Source organism: Melanotaenia boesemani, chromosome 16 (assembly GCF_017639745.1).
Source record: "Melanotaenia boesemani isolate fMelBoe1 chromosome 16, fMelBoe1.pri, whole genome shotgun sequence".
NCBI classification, from domain to species: domain Eukaryota; kingdom Metazoa; phylum Chordata; class Actinopteri; order Atheriniformes; family Melanotaeniidae; genus Melanotaenia; species Melanotaenia boesemani.
In genome coordinates this window covers 19,082,906-19,099,585 of record NC_055697.1, presented here as the reverse complement: position 1 = coordinate 19,099,585, position 16,680 = coordinate 19,082,906, and the positions used below count along the sequence as shown (strand labels likewise).

The 16,680-nt window shown below is 36.7% G+C and overlaps 3 protein-coding genes across 5 annotated transcripts; 2 read left to right on the top strand and 1 right to left on the bottom strand.

Annotated features, from left to right (window-relative positions):
* Positions 1–223: 223 nt before the first annotated feature.
* polh (polymerase (DNA directed), eta) lies at positions 224–4,863 on the bottom strand. Its single transcript, XM_042010333.1, has 10 exons — positions 4,552–4,863; positions 3,868–4,002; positions 3,486–3,742; positions 3,163–3,341; positions 2,977–3,080; positions 2,758–2,877; positions 2,040–2,163; positions 1,822–1,887; positions 1,546–1,718; positions 224–1,448 (listed from the first exon to the last, which is right to left on the bottom strand). Exons 1-10 carry the CDS (start codon positions 4,686–4,688, stop codon positions 530–532), a joined length of 2,214 nt encoding a protein of 737 aa, XP_041866267.1. The 5' UTR covers positions 4,689–4,863; the 3' UTR covers positions 224–529.
* An 837-nt stretch (positions 4,864–5,700) lies between these two features.
* On the top strand, positions 5,701–10,726 carry LOC121655808 (polymeric immunoglobulin receptor-like). Of its 2 annotated transcripts, XM_042010653.1 has the most exons (10): positions 5,701–5,756; positions 5,984–6,310; positions 6,408–6,752; positions 6,899–6,983; positions 7,226–7,317; positions 7,545–7,579; positions 8,145–8,216; positions 8,326–8,391; positions 8,509–8,595; positions 10,271–10,726. In XM_042010653.1, the coding sequence occupies exons 1-9, from the start codon at positions 5,711–5,713 to the stop codon at positions 8,566–8,568; spliced, it is 1,128 nt and encodes a 375-aa protein (XP_041866587.1). In that variant the 5' UTR covers positions 5,701–5,710; the 3' UTR covers positions 8,569–8,595; positions 10,271–10,726. The 2 variants fall into 2 exon arrangements, with proteins under 2 accessions (XP_041866587.1, XP_041866588.1); XM_042010654.1 differs by lacking the exons at positions 8,326–8,391; positions 8,509–8,595; positions 10,271–10,726 and having other exon boundaries at positions 7,226–7,321; positions 8,145–8,186.
* A 768-nt stretch (positions 10,727–11,494) lies between these two features.
* LOC121655828 lies at positions 11,495–15,213 on the top strand. Of its 2 annotated transcripts, XM_042010689.1 has the most exons (8): positions 11,495–12,167; positions 12,371–12,691; positions 12,799–13,095; positions 13,197–13,257; positions 13,411–13,505; positions 13,615–13,649; positions 14,236–14,304; positions 14,643–15,213. In XM_042010689.1, exons 1-8 carry the CDS (start codon positions 12,122–12,124, stop codon positions 14,703–14,705), a joined length of 987 nt encoding a protein of 328 aa, XP_041866623.1. In that variant the 5' UTR covers positions 11,495–12,121; the 3' UTR covers positions 14,706–15,213. The 2 variants fall into 2 exon arrangements, with proteins under 2 accessions (XP_041866623.1, XP_041866624.1); XM_042010690.1 differs by lacking the exon at positions 14,643–15,213 and having other exon boundaries at positions 14,241–14,301.
* The last annotated feature ends 1,467 nt before the right edge of the window (positions 15,214–16,680 follow it).

Genomic DNA, 16,680 nt, shown 5'->3' with positions numbered 1-16,680 from the left:
ACAATAAACTGACTGTGGCTCAGGTGGTAGAGCAGGTTGTCCAGTAACTGAAGGGTCCAGTCATCTGTTGTTGTGTCATTAACTACCAGCTATTTTGTGAACTCTGTTACTCCACAATTTTGTTGAAGTGAAATTTCCATAGTACATCTTTGGCTGCTGTCACCAGTGTGACTGGTGTTCGCTTTCTTTGATTAGCTGTCTTCTAACTACTACAAACACTATAAACATTTACTTACAGGTTTGTTTGAATTCATGATCGACTTAATTTGAATTTAACATTAATCCAAAGAATAAAATGATCTTAAATAAACAATATTAACTTATCAAATCAGTAATGCAGCTCTACCTGCAACTCTCTACTTCCCTCTTCTGGTGTGTCAGAGTATTACAACACAATGTAAAGTACATTGCAGATACATTTCCAATGTATCTTTAATATTTGCTGCTATTTATTCAGAACGACCCATTGTTTGGCGTTCCTTAGTTTGAGCAAATATGTAAACACACAACACAGCTCTGTCCCAAATCTTCAGTTCTTCTTAAAGAAAGCATCCAGAGTACCCGTATTTCCTCCTTGAGAGCGATGTCTTTTGGGTGCAGGTCCTGACTGGCCTCTGTTTTTTGTCTTGCCTCGCAAAGACTGGGTTGTGCCTCCTGCTACTACCCTGAGAGGGGTTACAGAAGTACTAGAGGAGGAGGAAGCGATGGTTGCTGAACCTGTAGATGAAGACATTGAATTCTGGAGGTCCAGGGCAAAGTGATAGTCATTGTGTTCAGGCATTTCCCACACCAGCACCTCTTGTCCACAACGTTCACAGCATAACAGGTCTTCTCTGGTCACATTGGGAAGGGGGTGATGTAACTCTGGCTTGATCTCTAGTTCTTCCCTAAACTCTGAGCTAAGCTTTGACTGCAGGCCTGATGTGACAACATTAGAGTCTTTGCAGTCATCTTTCTCAATGAGTCCAGGTTTTTCTCCAGATTCGGGGCTGTTTAATGAGAGCCGTGAGCTTCTTTCAGTGGTCTTCTTATGGAAGAAGGAGGAGATACCAGAGCGTGGACTGGCTGAGTCCATTTTGGAGTGAGAAACACTCGTAAAGGAAGACATAGTGGGGTTGTTTTCTGTCTCCAAATGACTATCGGTGGCACATTCTTTGTCAAGGGTAAAAGTGACTTCGTTTGCATCTGTACCAACTTCCTCTTCTGTGTTATTTTTAACCTTTTTCTGTTTCGCAGCCACCTTTTGAAAGAAGGACTGAATAGTGCTAGGTTGTTTGCATGGAGAGCCATTTTTCAGTTCAGAGCATGGCTGAGTGGAGGACTGAGAGGTGGAGAAAACACTCTGAGTTGACGTGACATCACCGGACAGAAAGCCAGCAATCCTCCCAGCTGATGGAGCATCACTGAATTTGCTAGCTGAGATGTGTAGCAGGGTGAGAGGTGGAGTCCTGGTTGGGACATGATGCAAGACAGAAGGTATAAGTCACACAGCATTCCTTTAACGAGTACTTGAAATATCTCACAGCATTATTGCACTTTAATTACCACGCCGCCTGGTGGTTTCCTGCTGTGTTGAGACTCTTGATAATGGCAAAGCTGTCACTGGATATTTTGGTGGCCTCGTAGCGAACCATTGCACAACAACGGGAGAAGCTGCTCGGCCTCTTGTCGCCAAGCTGACGCACGCCAACTGTCAACAACTTTGCCACTCGACCATTCTGCAAGTAAAACAGTGGTTATGTTACATCAGTGTAAAAGCTGATGCAGAAAAGGTGAAATGCTGTAATAAATGAAAAGAATACACATCCAACTTTTTCTCACCACTTCTCTGTCTTTGGTCAGTCTCTCTTCCAACTCAAGAGCCAGTTGATGAAGCCAATACTGTACCTACAAAGAGTTATATTATGAAATGAGAAAACATCTTTCAAAACATGTTACATACATATTCTTTATCAGGTTTACAATGTACATTTCAGGCAATATAAGATTGAGAAATACTTCAAAATATGCTGGTTTCTTAGAGTAAAGTTGGCCTGTACCCGCTCTTTAGTAGCCAGGGATGTTTTCCCAGGGAAGTTTTTACTGCAGCCAATGGATTTAGGAAGCTGTCTGGGTTTCACAGCTTCAAACTCAATGCCCCGACACAAGTCATACAGCCACTGGCTGCAAAGCAGAAAGATTCAATGAGGCTGTTAGCATTTAGAAATATTACCAATGTTCAAAGTCCAGTTTGTTCATGAGATGCCTGATTTTTTTTTTTTTTGCTTATGATAAACACAGAAATTAGCCATGTGGCATGGCCATTATAACGTTTCTTGCATCTAGGGTAACACACCGGCTGACCAAATCACTGACATATTTATCCTTATCCTCCTGTCTGTTTAAAGTCTTTCTGCTAAATTAACAATACATTAAGGGGTGAACTATAACCTGGATAAGTATAAATCATAACATTTGCCATATTTATTGAAAGATCATACATAAGGAAGTAATTGATTTACATGCTGAGGTACATAAAATGGATGTAGACAAAAAAAGAAAAAGAAAACAATGCACTTTGGGAGAATATTGATCTACAGTAATAATAATAATAAAAAAAAAATCACAATTCTTCATTCAGCAATGGTTTTCTCACTTACTGAACTAGAACTATGTCTGTATATATAATGTGGACCCAAGGGGATGGAAAGAGTGTCCAAATTTAAATATAATGGAATTTTCCTTCATCTTTGTTTGTCAGTCATGTATTTTTCTTACCCCGTTTTTTCTCCAAAGTGCTGACCCAGCTGTGCCTGAGAGAAGCGAGTAAGATCTCCCATCTTTTCTACTCCCAGTGCTTCTGCAATTGAAGCACCAAGCTTACCCCCCAAGTTACGACTGGAAGAGAGAAACCAGTCATTCAAGAGTGCATGGTCACTTTTTGGAGCAATTTGTGAGGACAAAATTTCATAAGGCAGAATGATAAGTTAAACTTACATCTTGCCGATGGGCAGGGAGTTGAAAAGTTCTGTCACAGAGTCCAAAGGCAGAATGGTTTGTCTGTTAGGTTTGTTTAGACCACAGGCTAGCTTTGCCAAGACCTTGAAAAGCAGACAGGGAGCCATAACAATTGTAAAAATAATTTTTAAATTTACATCAGACTCACACTAGAGTTTACACTACCTTATTGTGTGATATTCCTGCTGAACAGCGGAAACCAGTGTCTTTTTCCACTGCTGCTCTCATTTCCTCAACAATAAGTGCACCCACAGTTAGCTGCAGCTCTGCAGGGCTCTGCTCTCCTAATGAAGGGCTAGGTAAGGATGCTATCCACTGCTGGAGACCTCTGGACCTCTGCTCCTCTAAGGATCATAAGGATGATACAATTTAAAACCTACCTGATGTATGGGACTTTCAATAAGTGTAACTTTCAATAAAAGGTGAAAAGATTGAGTGCTGATACAATTAACTGTGTAGCTGATTAGTCAAAGTTGGTTATAGCCCACCTTTATCTGAGATGGGTTCTTCTGTAAATTCACCTGGACTGGAGCCATCTGCAGGGGATGGGTCCAGTCCACTCTGGGGGTACCCCTGGACGTAGGTGGTCTTGAGGAGGGAATCCTCTATTTGTTTGTCATCCATGTTTTTTAGCCGTTGTTGCACTGCAGCAGTTAGATCCATGTAGGCCTCATCAATACTGGCCCTCTCAATCACTGCAAAGCGAGACATCACCTCAATCACCTCCACACTCCCTTCCCTGTAACTACAAAATGGTGAGTAAGTTATTACAACTGGAATTGTAGGATTTACTGAATTGAAATGCATTTATTATTATTGCTCCATACAAACACAAAAAGTTAGGGGGTTGTGTGCATTACAAGTACTTACTGTGTCAGGTCTGCTTTGCCGTGAGACTCGCGCACTCGTGCCACCTGGAGATCTGGGCACAGTTTTTTGGCATCATCCACCCACATGTTCCTGGTTACACCATGAGCCCTGGCCTCGTAGCTCACAGCTATGATACTAATAGATGAAAACAGTTCATTGACAACCACATTTTTACAAGCCATGTTTACACTATAAATTATGTTGGAATTATATCCGAGATGTGGGAGATGAGGGCGGGTGAGTTACCAACACAGAGACAGCTGTTCAAATGGTCAATGCAACTGAAAAGATGCAAGCTGAGTGGATACACAGTGTGTACTGAAAGTCATTAACCAAAGATCACTGGAGGCCACAGCAAGACCAAGGAAGTCAGGTACAACCCAGTCCTTGAACAGATAGGATGGGTTCAAAAAGGATCCCAGATACTCTACATAATGGTCGCCTCCTTTTCGGTGTGCACGCATCTCATACATGTTAATATAGTGTAGTGCAGCGAGCTTCTTAAGTTGGACTTAAAACATAAGTCTAACTAGTCTAAAGACAACCCCGAATTCAAGAAGAAATAGATGTCTGCATTACTTCCGGTTTTGATGCGAGTACTTCGACATATCATAAAGGTATCCTGAGGTTAAAAAGTTTTGTTGCGTTGACTATAAAAACAGTTTCTCTGTGTCAGTAACTCACCTGCCTCCTTTCCACGTTTTGTACTGGGCCACCACACAGGGAGTGTTCCTAAGAGCTGGATTGAGCCGCTGCTCCACCTGAACGTAAAAACAGTCCATGTCGACTAATGCCACCACTCGCTCCTTCCCGTACTCCATTAATAACGAGGATAGTCCTTCAAATATACGTCCACTAACTGTAGTAGCAGTTAATTTAACTGTGAGGGAAGTTGGTACTAAAGTTAAACTATGCGCCAAAACAGCTCTGTCGCTTTGTATTTCGCGCAGAAAATCGTAGTTACGTAAAGAAACGTCATCAAGAGGCTTCTTCTTCTTCTTCTTTTTGTTTTTTTGGAGGGTGGCACCTTCCAATCAGGTGCATTACTGCCACCTACTATGCTGGAATATCATCAAGAGTAGACATGGGGCCACTGAGTATATCACCAAAGCAGTAGAAATAGTAATAAAAATAGTAAATTATTTATTTATTTATTAGTAGAAATGTTTATACACGTTTGTTAGTGGTCTATGTGTCCACCTCTAGAAACTAACAAACAAATAAACAAACAGATAAATAGACAAATAAATAAATGAGACAGAGTACATAACATAAAGAGTGTTGACGGAGACAGATTGGGACAACCCAGTGAAGCCTTTTTTATTTATTTATTTTTTCTTGTTGATTGTCTTTGTGCACAGATCTCAGTTTTCTGTTTACATACTACTGCAGTGTTTCTGTATAGTATATAATCAGTACAGTATGTGTATTTTGTAATTTTGTATGTCTGTATTTAACAAGGCTCATTTGTACATCAGAAGCAACAAAAACGCAAGTCTAGTGTTTTAACATACTTAAATAAATTCACCACCAGTATTTATTTTGCGTTGGAAATGCAGTATGGATAAAAAGTAAATAATGTTCAATCGCTGTTTTCTCTCTCTCTCTCTCTCTCTCTCTCTCTCTCTCTCTCTCTCTCTCTCTCTCTCTCTCTCTCTCGTAATTTTAAATGATTTATTCATTTATTTTATCATAACAAAACTTAAATTTAAGGTTTGAAAGCCATGCAAACCACAGCTGGTGGCAGAACGTAAAGGAAACTCTGATTTGAGGAAGTAACCTGATTTAAGTAGAACCACAAACACTGTGATAGGGTTAATTCACAGCCAGCACTCATGCAAACATGACATTTCTATATATTCTTCACCTAGTACTTGTTGGACTTATCGGTGAGTTAACTACACCTCATAATTTTTCCTACAAAGAGTTTTATAGTCTTATATTACAAATAGAGTCTTATATTTAAAATGATGGTTTATTGAGTTAAGCATTGTGTCTGAAAAAAATGTACAATTAGGCAATGATGCTCACTTGTGGGGGGAAAAGTCACCATAATGACTTAGTGATTTACTTATTGGATTTGAAGGCACCACTAAGTCTGTTTTTGATCTTTCAGGGTTTCACTGTCAAATTACAACAATCCACAATGTGCCAGTGAGGACTGGAGGCTCCATTTCCATCCCATGTCTCTATGAGCGAAGTTACAGAAATCATGCAAAATACTTGTGTAGAGGATTTTGGTCACTGACTTGTTTTGAGATCATTAAAACAAACGAAACAAAAATGGCTCGGGGAAGATTTTCCATCTCTGATGACACAAATCAAAGAATCTTCACAGTGACTATAAAGGATCTGATAGATGAAGATGAGTATTTCTGGTGTGCTGTAAAGATCAAACATAAATTAGATGTTAAACAAAAATTTCAGCTGTCAGTCAGCTCAGGTAAAATCTCTTTAATGTCATTAACAAATGCTTTTCTTGAATTACTTACTGTGTTTAAAATAATTTAAATAAACTGTGCTTCATGTACTTTTTTCAGGTACGCCAAGTCTATATGTGCACAAGCAGGAAATAAAAGCATTGAAAAGGGGAAATGTGACTGTTGTATGTCACTGTGAAGACCCAAAAATAACACAGTGGTGCAGACTGGGCAGCACCTGTGTAAAAACTCAGACTGGATTAATAGATGGAACAACAGTGAAAATAGATAGAAGTGCCCCCGATGTTTTCAATGTGATTATGAGTGACCTGAGGACAGAGAGCAGTGGCTGGTATTGGTGTGCCTGTAATAACCTGCAGATGCCAGTTCATATAACTGTTCATGAACTACCCACAATTACAACTACACCAACTACACCAACTCTGTTGATTTCCAAAACAAAAAGTAAGATCCATGTAAAACTAAATTTTGGTTTCATATTTTAGCAAACTATCATGAGATAAAGTGAAGCACTGAAATAAATAATATGTTAGTGGAATAATGAAGACATAATATTTTCGCATGACAGTTAACGTGTATGTGCTTCACAGGAGATGTTGAACTGCACACAGCTCAGACCACACACACCACCATAACCGAAGCAGATGGTAAGCACCTCCAAGATGAACAAAAGAGGTCAGTATTTTTTACTTTCTCTCACTGTAATAGTTTAAGTGCATTCAGGTCTGATTGCTGCACATAAGTTCTTCAAATTCTTGCAACCCACAAAATAAACGTGATTATATTCATCAGTTTAAATTTTTGTTCATTTCTTATGGCAAAGCAAAGTGTAGACAACATTATGAGTTGTACCTTGAGTTGTTATGAAAATACTCTTGTGTAAGCTGAATGTAAATAGCTTTTGTCTGATTTTACAGTTCCACTAAGGTCATAATCATCATCACCACCCTGCTGTCACTGTTTTTTATTCTACTCGCAGCCTGTTTTGGTTGGAGGATAAGAAAAAAAAGTAAGTTATATGATAACTCGGTGAAAACAAATTAAACAGGGAAAATATATGTTATTCCTTAATTTTATTCCCTAATTTATTTTGGGAAATAAAAATACATAATCTTTAAATATCTTAAATTAAAATGTATTTGTTAATGTTTATTTATATAATTTTATTTAATCATATTATTGTTTAACTTATTTATTTGTTATTTATTTATTTATCTATTTATTTATTCTTTGCAGACAAGACTGAAGATGAAGTGTGTGACATTGCTATAGTAAGTTGTGGCCATTTACCTAGACTATATGTTTTTATTACCATGTTCTTCACTCTAATATTTATTATATGCTCTGTAAATATATATTATATTATATTATATTATATTATATTATATTATATTATATTATATTATATTATATTATATTATATTATATTATAAATGTTCCTATAACAGATTGACTGTGCAGCATTAAGGGACATGACCAACAATTCTAATATGGAGTGCTGGAGTGGACTGAAGATGCTGTGCTGTGGTTGATTGTTAGGGATCTAAATCAGTTGTTTGTGAACTACTTTTAATCGCCATCAGGAGGAGGAGAGAATCACCATTGATTATGCAGGCAGTTTTAATGATTCATTAAGAGTTAACAGTTCATTGGCCCTACCACCAAACCAGGAAGTGAAGCTGTGTTTCAGGATGTTTTCAATTGAGCCCCTGTAGAAGGTGATGAGATGTGGTGTAGAGAGACACCTGGAGACATGGATGTGCAGTAGAACATGAGAGAGCAAATAAATTAGATTTAATGTGAATCTAACATCTGTATTTCAAACTTCTGTTTCAGGACGACCTTTTTTATTCTGGTGGTCTCTATGCTACAGTTGATCATAATCAACCTGCTACAGTCCAGTCTGAGGTAAAAACCATCAGAACCATCATTTTTTTATATTTGTTTTTGTTCCTTTTTTCATTTATATTGTCTCAAAAGTGTATCATTTAGAAGTAATGAGGTATATCATTAACAGGACTATAGCCACAAAGAAAATGTGACATACAGCACCATTACAATAAAGGATAATGTGCAGCAAAAGGTACAGTATGTGATCAATTCAAAGTTCATACAGACCCATGATGTCACTGGCAAAAATGTTTTTACAATGATTAGTTGATAGTTGCTTAGCATTTCTTGCCTTGTTTTCACTTCTCAGAGTACAGCACCAGAAGGAAGTGTGATATACAGCACACTAAAACATAATGTGCCCAAATAAGAAGAATGGTTACGGGGCATTAATATGGCAAGTACTATAGCACTGATGAACTCATAATGTGCCTTCATTTGTCTTGATAGATCAGTCAGTCCATTCCTGTGTATTGAAGCTATAATAAAGAAACAAACGATTTGAATTCCACTCACAAATAACCTTGTTGAAATTTGGCTTATTTGGTCACACACTGTAATAGGTGAATATTTTGGGTTCCACAATGTTGTTTATTGTGGAAATCACAGTTTTATAATGGATATTATTTTTGTGTGCAAACTCTCAGCTCTAGTTTCAAGCAAACTGGACAAAAGCCTTAGTTTTGTTCATGTGTAAGATTTTGAGATTTTGTTTAGTTTAATCTTTGCTTTAATTAAGTTAGACATTTGTCTCAAAAGCTGCATCAAGCTGAGAAATACTGGGGATCTTTTATGTCTTCCTTCATCAATGGAGCAAATAAAAAGTCTGGAGTTGATTCTAAGTGTGGAATTGTTATTTAGAAATGGTTGCATGCAGTTATAAATACTTGGCTAGACCTTGTTAAAGAAATAGTTTAAGTGTGATGAACATGCATGGCATGATGTGTTTGGTTGACACAACCATGTGAATGCTTGCTTCAAATCACCTCAATGCAGCAAAGCTGGTTGGGCAGTTCTTTCTATTACAGATAGAGGCTGACCCTCAATATTGTGTGAAAGCAAACTAAGTGTATTTAAATGAAAGAAAATGAAAATTATATAATGAGTAAGTTGATCATGTGATCTCAACCTGAATAATAATAATAATAAATCGTTATTTGTATAGCACTTGAAAAAAAAAACAAGGTTTACAAAGTGCTGAACAGCACACAGCAAAGTGAGGTAATAAAATCAACAAAGTAAAGACACATGCATGAGTACATTTAGACAGACAGACAGAAATCTGACAATAAATAAGTCAGAAATAAAGGAAATATGTAAATAAATGGGTTATAAAGAGGCCAGTTGATATAAGTGTGTTTTAAGAAGTGATTTAAAAGATGATACTGGTGGTGCCAGCCTTATCTCCTCAGGCAGGTCATTCCAGAGTCAAGGGGCTTGGACCGAAAAAGCTCGGTCACCTCTGGTCTTGAGTTTTGACCCTGGCACAGCTAAAAGGGACCTGCCTGAGGATCTAAGGCTGCGGGGAGGCTCATAGGGTGTCAGTAACTGTAATGTAGCTGGGGGCCAGACTTAAACAAGCTTTAAAAGTAATCAGTAAAACCATAAAATCAATTCTAAAACGTACAGGGAGCCGGTGCAGCGAGGCTAAAACAGGGGTAATGTCTTGTCTTCTGCTAAAACCAGTGAGAAGAAGCAGCTTTTTTCTTGCTGAAGATAAAACTAAAGTTAGAAAGACCATTGAACAAATACCAGTTGAAGACTGTTGTAAAGACCTGGCAAAGTATCCAAAAGAAGGAACCCCATTATTTAATCATTCTCATGGATTTCAGACCTTAGTGTGTACAAATGATTCCCAAAACAGTATTAAATCTGAAAAACAGATTTCTGATCATGTTCATATGTCAAATTTATTATATTTCCTCTTATGAATGAGCTGTAATTCCTAAAATCTTACTCCAATTTAAACATGAATAACCTTTAGGCATATTTTTTTGTAGCTCTGACTTAAATATATTTTTATAAACAGTTATTGAATAATAACAAAAAGTGTTGTGTCTAAATGTTTCCAGATCGAGCTGTATGTGCCTCATCATCTAAACCATGATGGATGAGCCATGACCAGTGGTGCTGATGGAGCTACCATAAAAGGAGGAGGAAATTTATTTTTCTAATGCTATCTTTCTAATGCAAATGACTGCTTAAGGTTGTATAATAGTCTAATGTGCTAATATAAACAATAAATATAAATGCCCTCTGTCAGCATTACTGGATTTTCTCAAGGACAGAGATTTACCATATCACTTTAAGCAGTCTGATGTGTCTAGATTCTTTACATTTTATCATAAATGAGAAAAAAAATCTGATCCAAATCAGCTTAATGGAGTATCATTGTGTGTTTGTGTATATTTAAAATATCTCAATTCATATTTATAAACTTTCAAATGTGTTTTCCCAGTTGTTATATTGTTTAGCAGTCTTTAAAAATCTCAGAAAATTTTTTTTTCTTTATTTTGTTTGACCTATAATACCTATCATCTCTTACTTACTCTGTAATTGTAGATGAAAATCAATAAATTTGCATAATGAAAAAGGAAAAATTTTATATATACATACATATATATATATATATATATATATATGGTTTCTGGGTTCTCCGTTAAAGACAGGGTGAAAAGCTCGGTCACCTGGGAGGGGCTCATAGTAAAATCACTGCTACTCCAGCTCAAGTGGAGCCAGATGAGGTGGCTCAGGCTGGGGCTCCAAAAAGGGGCAGTAAAGGGGAAGGATTCTAGGGGTCCATGATTCACAGGGGCCCAGAAGGGCCCTCAATGCGACTATAATACTAACAAAATTATCTAATACTCAATTACACTTACAATCACGCAAACATTTTAGTTACAATGCATTGGTATCACTAAGTTTTTTTGTTTTGGAAACATTTCTGAACGTCCATCCCCCCCTCTATATTTCCCTTAAATGGTTCAGTCCACCTTCTCCTTCAGCTCATCGAACAGACAGCAAGAGGATGGCAAGACGGCAGGGTACCTCAAAAATTGGGAAGTTTAAAAAGAAAAGAAAAAAAGCTGAGACTGGAGAGAGAAGGTGGGGGGGTTCTGACCTCACACACACATACCTAATGAAAACTGTAACTTCAGTATTCTGTAAAATGAGAACATACAATATAAAAACGTAATTGTGAATGGATTAACAATAATAAATGAATAAAGAAAACTGAATATACATGTGATTATTATGTGAGTATATATGAGTGATTACCATATGCAGCTAAATTTCTTTCACACATGTCATGTCTATAACACTTAATAAGTATGTTAGTTATATGCTGGAATGTGAGGCAAAATTATTGAAACAAAAGTTGAAGATGGAAACCTTTTTGTTTGGCAGTTAAGAATTAAACACCTCAAAACAGATCATTATATTGAGCGGACATGAGGAAGCAGATCTTATCAATTAATCTTAAGCTTAAACTTCCTTCAACATAAGCAATGTAATGTGCAAAAGGGCCTGTTGCAAAACCTCAAGTGAAAATACACTTGCTTCATAGTTTCCATCATAATGAATCACTGAAATATGGAGGTAGCTTTAACCTACACAAGAAAGGATGTGGACGCAGAAGATGACCTTGAGACAACCATATTTAGGCATTTGTTTGTTTTTAATCAGCTTTCGTTGTTGGAAATTCTGGTTAAACAAATATTAAAAGTTCTTTTTAAGTAATTGATTATTAATGTGGCCAAGTGTAATATCTTTTTCTGTCATCAGCCAGCTGACGTCAAACTATTGTTTCTGCAGGAAGACTGATTGCAGCTGTCGTTAATTACCACATTTTGCAGAATTAGGAAGTAGAGTGGTCAGTGTTGCAGAGCACCAGTCGTTGAAGTGTCTGTTCACTTGTCGAAATGGCTGTTTCTCTCAGCATTCTTCTTATTCTTACTGGAATAACAGGTCAGTGGCTTTGGTTTGATCTTGTGCTGATTTAGCCTATATCCACATTTTATCTGTGTTGTGCTCCTCATGTCTGTTTATGATATTACTTTTTGTTATTTGCAGTATCCAAATTGTTTTCTTTTTTATTATTGACATATATAATTTGACAAAACAGAAATATAAAAGTACAGAGTTTCACTAAAATACTATTTTTTTCATAGGAATTCACAGCATAACTAAAATTAGTAAAGTATCAGTGAAAGCTGGAGCTTCTGTCACCATCCCCTGTCTCTATGATTCTAAGAACAAAAACAATGTGAAGTACTTGTGTGAAGGATATTACTGGGTCTCCTGCTCATATGTTACTAAAACAAACCAACCACAGGGTTCAGGAAAGTTTTCAATCTCTGATGAAAGAAACAAAAACATCTTTACTGTGACCATCAAACATCTGACACATGAAAACACTGACTACTGGTGTGCTGTGGAGCTCAGTGATGGGGGTTATGTCAGGCAGTACTTTCAACTGTCAGTCACCTCTGGTAAGCTTCCTTTTTCATGCATATTTAAAATCTTTAAGAATATTTAACTGTGATGGTCTAAAATTTGCAGCAAAGGTTCATTTCATTTGTATATGTTTCCCATCAAGGTAGGCCCAGTCTGTATGTGGATAATCAAGAAGTTACAGGATTCAGAGGAGGAAGCGTAACCATCAACTGTTCCTACAGTAACCCTGGAAAAATTAAATGGTGCATGCTGGATGGCAAATGTGTGACAGAGCCATCTGGAACAATTGATGGAACACCAGTGTCCTTCAACACAGGAGTCCGAACTGTATTTGCAGTGACAATGAAAGAACTAAAGCTACAGACCAGTGGCTGGTATCTGTTTGTCCAAGGAGACATTCAGTTGCCAGTGCATCTAACTGTGACTGAGAAAGCTACTAGTACGTAATCACTGACTCAACTTGTATTACCTAAAACTATTTGATGCACCATCATACTACACATGAGGATGAGTAATTATTATGTCTGTTTGGAATCATAGCCACGCCCAGTCCTGTTACTGAAAACAAAGCAGTTCCCACAATTAAACCAGAACAAAGCAGGTCAGAAGTTTTCCATTAATATGCTGCTTTATATTGCCATGATGTACTCAGAACAAACTGTTCTTTTAGGGTAGTTTTTATTATTAATTATGTCAAATACATCATCATTACTTATTAGGCTAAACTTACACTCTACTAAAATGTATATTGCAGGGATTCTGTTGACCTGAAAAAAGTCCTCATTCCTCTGAGTTTGCTGGTCTTGACTCTAAGTGTGGCTTCGTCCATCTGGTTGATACTGAGATGCAGTAAGTTTGATTGAGCTTCCATTTCCAGTTTCTTCGTAATTGTTGCATTTTTATTTAAATTGATCATGGTGCTGTGTCACAATCCATAACAGCATTTTTGATATAACAGGGCAGGCCAATGGAAAATCAACAGCCACACAATTGGTGAGTATTGCTAACAGCGACACTAACAATTTCAGAAAATATTAATGTTAACTTCTGCTGAGTTGCTTAACAGGATCAACAAATCCATCCATCCATCCATTATCTTGACCGCTTATTCCATTTCGGGTCGCGGGTGAGCTGGAGCCTATCCCAGCATTTTAACAGGTGAGAGGCAGGGTACACCCTGGACAGGTCACCAGTCTGTCGCAGGGCGGATCAACAAATCATCATGTAGAAATATGAGATTCTCCTTTTTTCAGTATGTGTGACAGCTAATCTGTGGCGTTTCTTATTGGTTTAAATGTGCTAATTACAAAATTTAAAAAATGCATTTTAGTGATGAATATTTCAGCTCACAAAATAATGTAATTTTCATAATCCTCATTCTTATAATTGAAGTGTTTAAGTTATGCAAAGCCATATTTTGGAAAGTCCGGACATTTAACGTGTCATTTCACACAAAGAATAGGAAATCATTTTCTCTGCTATCAGTTGCAAGATTTTTTTTTATTAAAAAAAAAAAAGAAAGAAAGAAAACTGAATGAAAACCCATGTTAAAGTTTTTGTACAATTTTCATTTCCTAAGGACAGTGATGGTGATGGGGACGTCACTTACAGCTCTGTGATTGCTATGAAGAAGCAAAGCATGAAAAGGGTAACTATTAAGAGACAAGACATTACCTAAAATGACTTCTCAGGTCTGTAAATGAGTTTTGATTAGTTCTTGTTTATTTAGTAAGAAAAAAAACATGTTCTGTGTATTCTCTGGGAAATAAGCATGACAATGCATGTCAAAGAAAAAGGAAGAGCACCTCAAAACTCAAACAGCAAGATCATAATATCAACTTTTAATTATATTTCTCATGTTTCCAAGGTGCCTTAACATTGCTCTTCAGTTTGGACTCTTAAATGATTTACTAACCCAACTCGAGGTACTTTCATGTCTCCTGCGCTTCACATTTCTAACTGTTATGTTGACTCTTCTTCTAACAGAGTGAAGCAAAAGAAGAGGATGTTACATACAGCACAGTGAGACAATGCCAATCACACATTTAAAATTTACATCCATTTATCTATTTATCTTTGTTTCCTTATTTTAGATAAGTGATGCAGTGTATTGTCTGCTGCGGCTTGTTTCTCCTTTTATTTCCATCTTCTCAAATGTTTACTTTAGTATAGCCATAAAGAGTTTAATGAAGCAATATATCATTGTCATCTTTTTATGTCAAGACCTTTGACAATATGTTTTTATACATTTTTTGTTTTTGAAATCCACCTCATTATAAATTCTTCTAACACCTGTTGGGATAAGTGTGTAAATTAAACAGTTTTGTTTTTGTCACTTTTGTCTTTCTACAAAGGAAGAAGCTTGTTGACTAAATAATCTCTCAGTAAGGAACGTCATAAAGTCATTGATCCGTCTACTAACACATCAAGCTCCACTTAGTGCACCTAAAAAAAAAATAAATACACAAGACAAGTTAATTAAAAAAGACAATTTATTTTACCCTGGAATTTTGTGTAATCGGTTAAAGATATTCCTGGCTAAAATATAGCTGACCGGTGTAAGATAACAGCTGTATGGAGACTATGAGCCAAAATAGATGGTTTTGTTACTCAATCAAAAAACTCCACAAGCACAAAAGACACATCCTCCACTTCAGGTAGAAGGTGAAAGGTGTCAATATAGTCAAGAAGAGTGCTTTGCAATCACGTCCTCGCTAATCACTGTGTTGCAGAAGACACCGCTGCAAAACTCTGAGGTTTGATGACTTTCATATGAAACTGTGCTGTAATATTACATAATACATTGCATATGTCTGGAAGTTTTTACCTCTCCAAACGTACACAGAGCTGGCTGCATCCTTCAGTGACAATGTCTGGCTCACCACACTTGCACATCTTACTGACATTTTCACTGAGCTAAACAAACTTAGTCATATGCAAGGTCGCAATACAGCGACGGATGCAGCTCCATCTCTGCATCCGTTTGGGCGTCTCTGGTCTGAAAAACATTAAAGACCCCTGGAATTATGGACTAATGTTATTTCCTTAACCTTTACAACAAATAAGTTTCTTGCAAAATGTGCACTTTTTGCAAAATGCTGCTGTTTTATGGAAGAAGGTAAAATTACATCTTTATAGATTTTTTTTTTATTATTTTATGTCTTTAAAAAAAAGCCTAAGTTCAACTTCACTTTAAATCTCACCATGTAATGATATAAAAAGATCAGAAAGTAGAAAAAGTGAAGAGGATTTAAAAATTGTACAGTGAGAAGAACTCAGACATATGTCTTCACACCTAATGTATTTTTGAATAAAGCCAGTAAAAGTACTGCTTTTGGCTGGGGTAACGGTAAAGTTTAGCAGGTTTCAGTTCACTTCACAAAAAACGAACATGTTGCATCATTTAAGAAATTCTAACATCTAATTTCACTGGTTCCTGTTTCAGGAAAGGTGAAATTCCCATCCAATTTCAGAGAGTTTGAACATTGTTATTACAAATAACCTCCAACATTCATGAGTACTCCGACATAGTTTAAATCATCAGTATAATAGCTATTGGTCCATTATAATGGGATATAGCATTGGCAAATGACAGCATATCTTCACATATCAGAAGAGATCTGCATGATCCATGACATCTTTAAACAGCTGATTTAATGTACAACAATGTACAATTGAACTTTCTGTTCACAGGTTTGGTAGTGAAGTGCAGATAATTACACAATCAAGGCAACCAATGCAGTAAAAGCTGAAAAAGTACTAACAAGAAAGTAAATCGAGATAAAATGATAATCTAAATAACTAAGATGAATATGTATTAATTGTGTAACAGATTATTACACAGTTGTAATACATGCATCTGCAATATACATTTTTTTAAACAGGGTATATTTACACACTAAAAATAACAGCAGCTTGTAACCACAGCAGCAGGGTAGCTTCTGTATAAGGATGACAGTGTTATAATCAGTCCACCTCTTCATTGAGAAGAAACACCACCAAAACTATTAGATGTAATACTATA

Coding starts and splice junctions, on each gene's coding strand:
- polh (XM_042010333.1), bottom strand. CDS start 4,688: ATGGAGTACGGGAAGGAGCGAGTGGTGGCATTAGTCGACATGGACTGT. Junction 1,719..1,821: donor TGACCAAAGACAGAGAAGTG/GTGAGAAAAAGT, acceptor TTTTACTTGCAG/AATGGTCGAGTGGCAAAGTT. Junction 1,449..1,545: donor GGAAACCACCAGGCGGCGTG/GTAATTAAAGTG, acceptor TGTCCCAACCAG/GACTCCACCTCTCACCCTGC.
- LOC121655808 (XM_042010653.1), top strand. CDS start 5,711: ATGACATTTCTATATATTCTTCACCTAGTACTTGTTGGACTTATCG. Junction 6,753..6,898: donor GTTGATTTCCAAAACAAAAA/GTAAGATCCATG, acceptor TGTGCTTCACAG/GAGATGTTGAACTGCACACA. Junction 7,318..7,544: donor TTGGAGGATAAGAAAAAAAA/GTAAGTTATATG, acceptor TATTCTTTGCAG/ACAAGACTGAAGATGAAGTG.
- LOC121655828 (XM_042010689.1), top strand. CDS start 12,122: ATGGCTGTTTCTCTCAGCATTCTTCTTATTCTTACTGGAATAACAG. Junction 12,168..12,370: donor TATTCTTACTGGAATAACAG/GTCAGTGGCTTT, acceptor TTTTTTTCATAG/GAATTCACAGCATAACTAAA. Junction 13,096..13,196: donor TGTGACTGAGAAAGCTACTA/GTACGTAATCAC, acceptor TTGGAATCATAG/CCACGCCCAGTCCTGTTACT.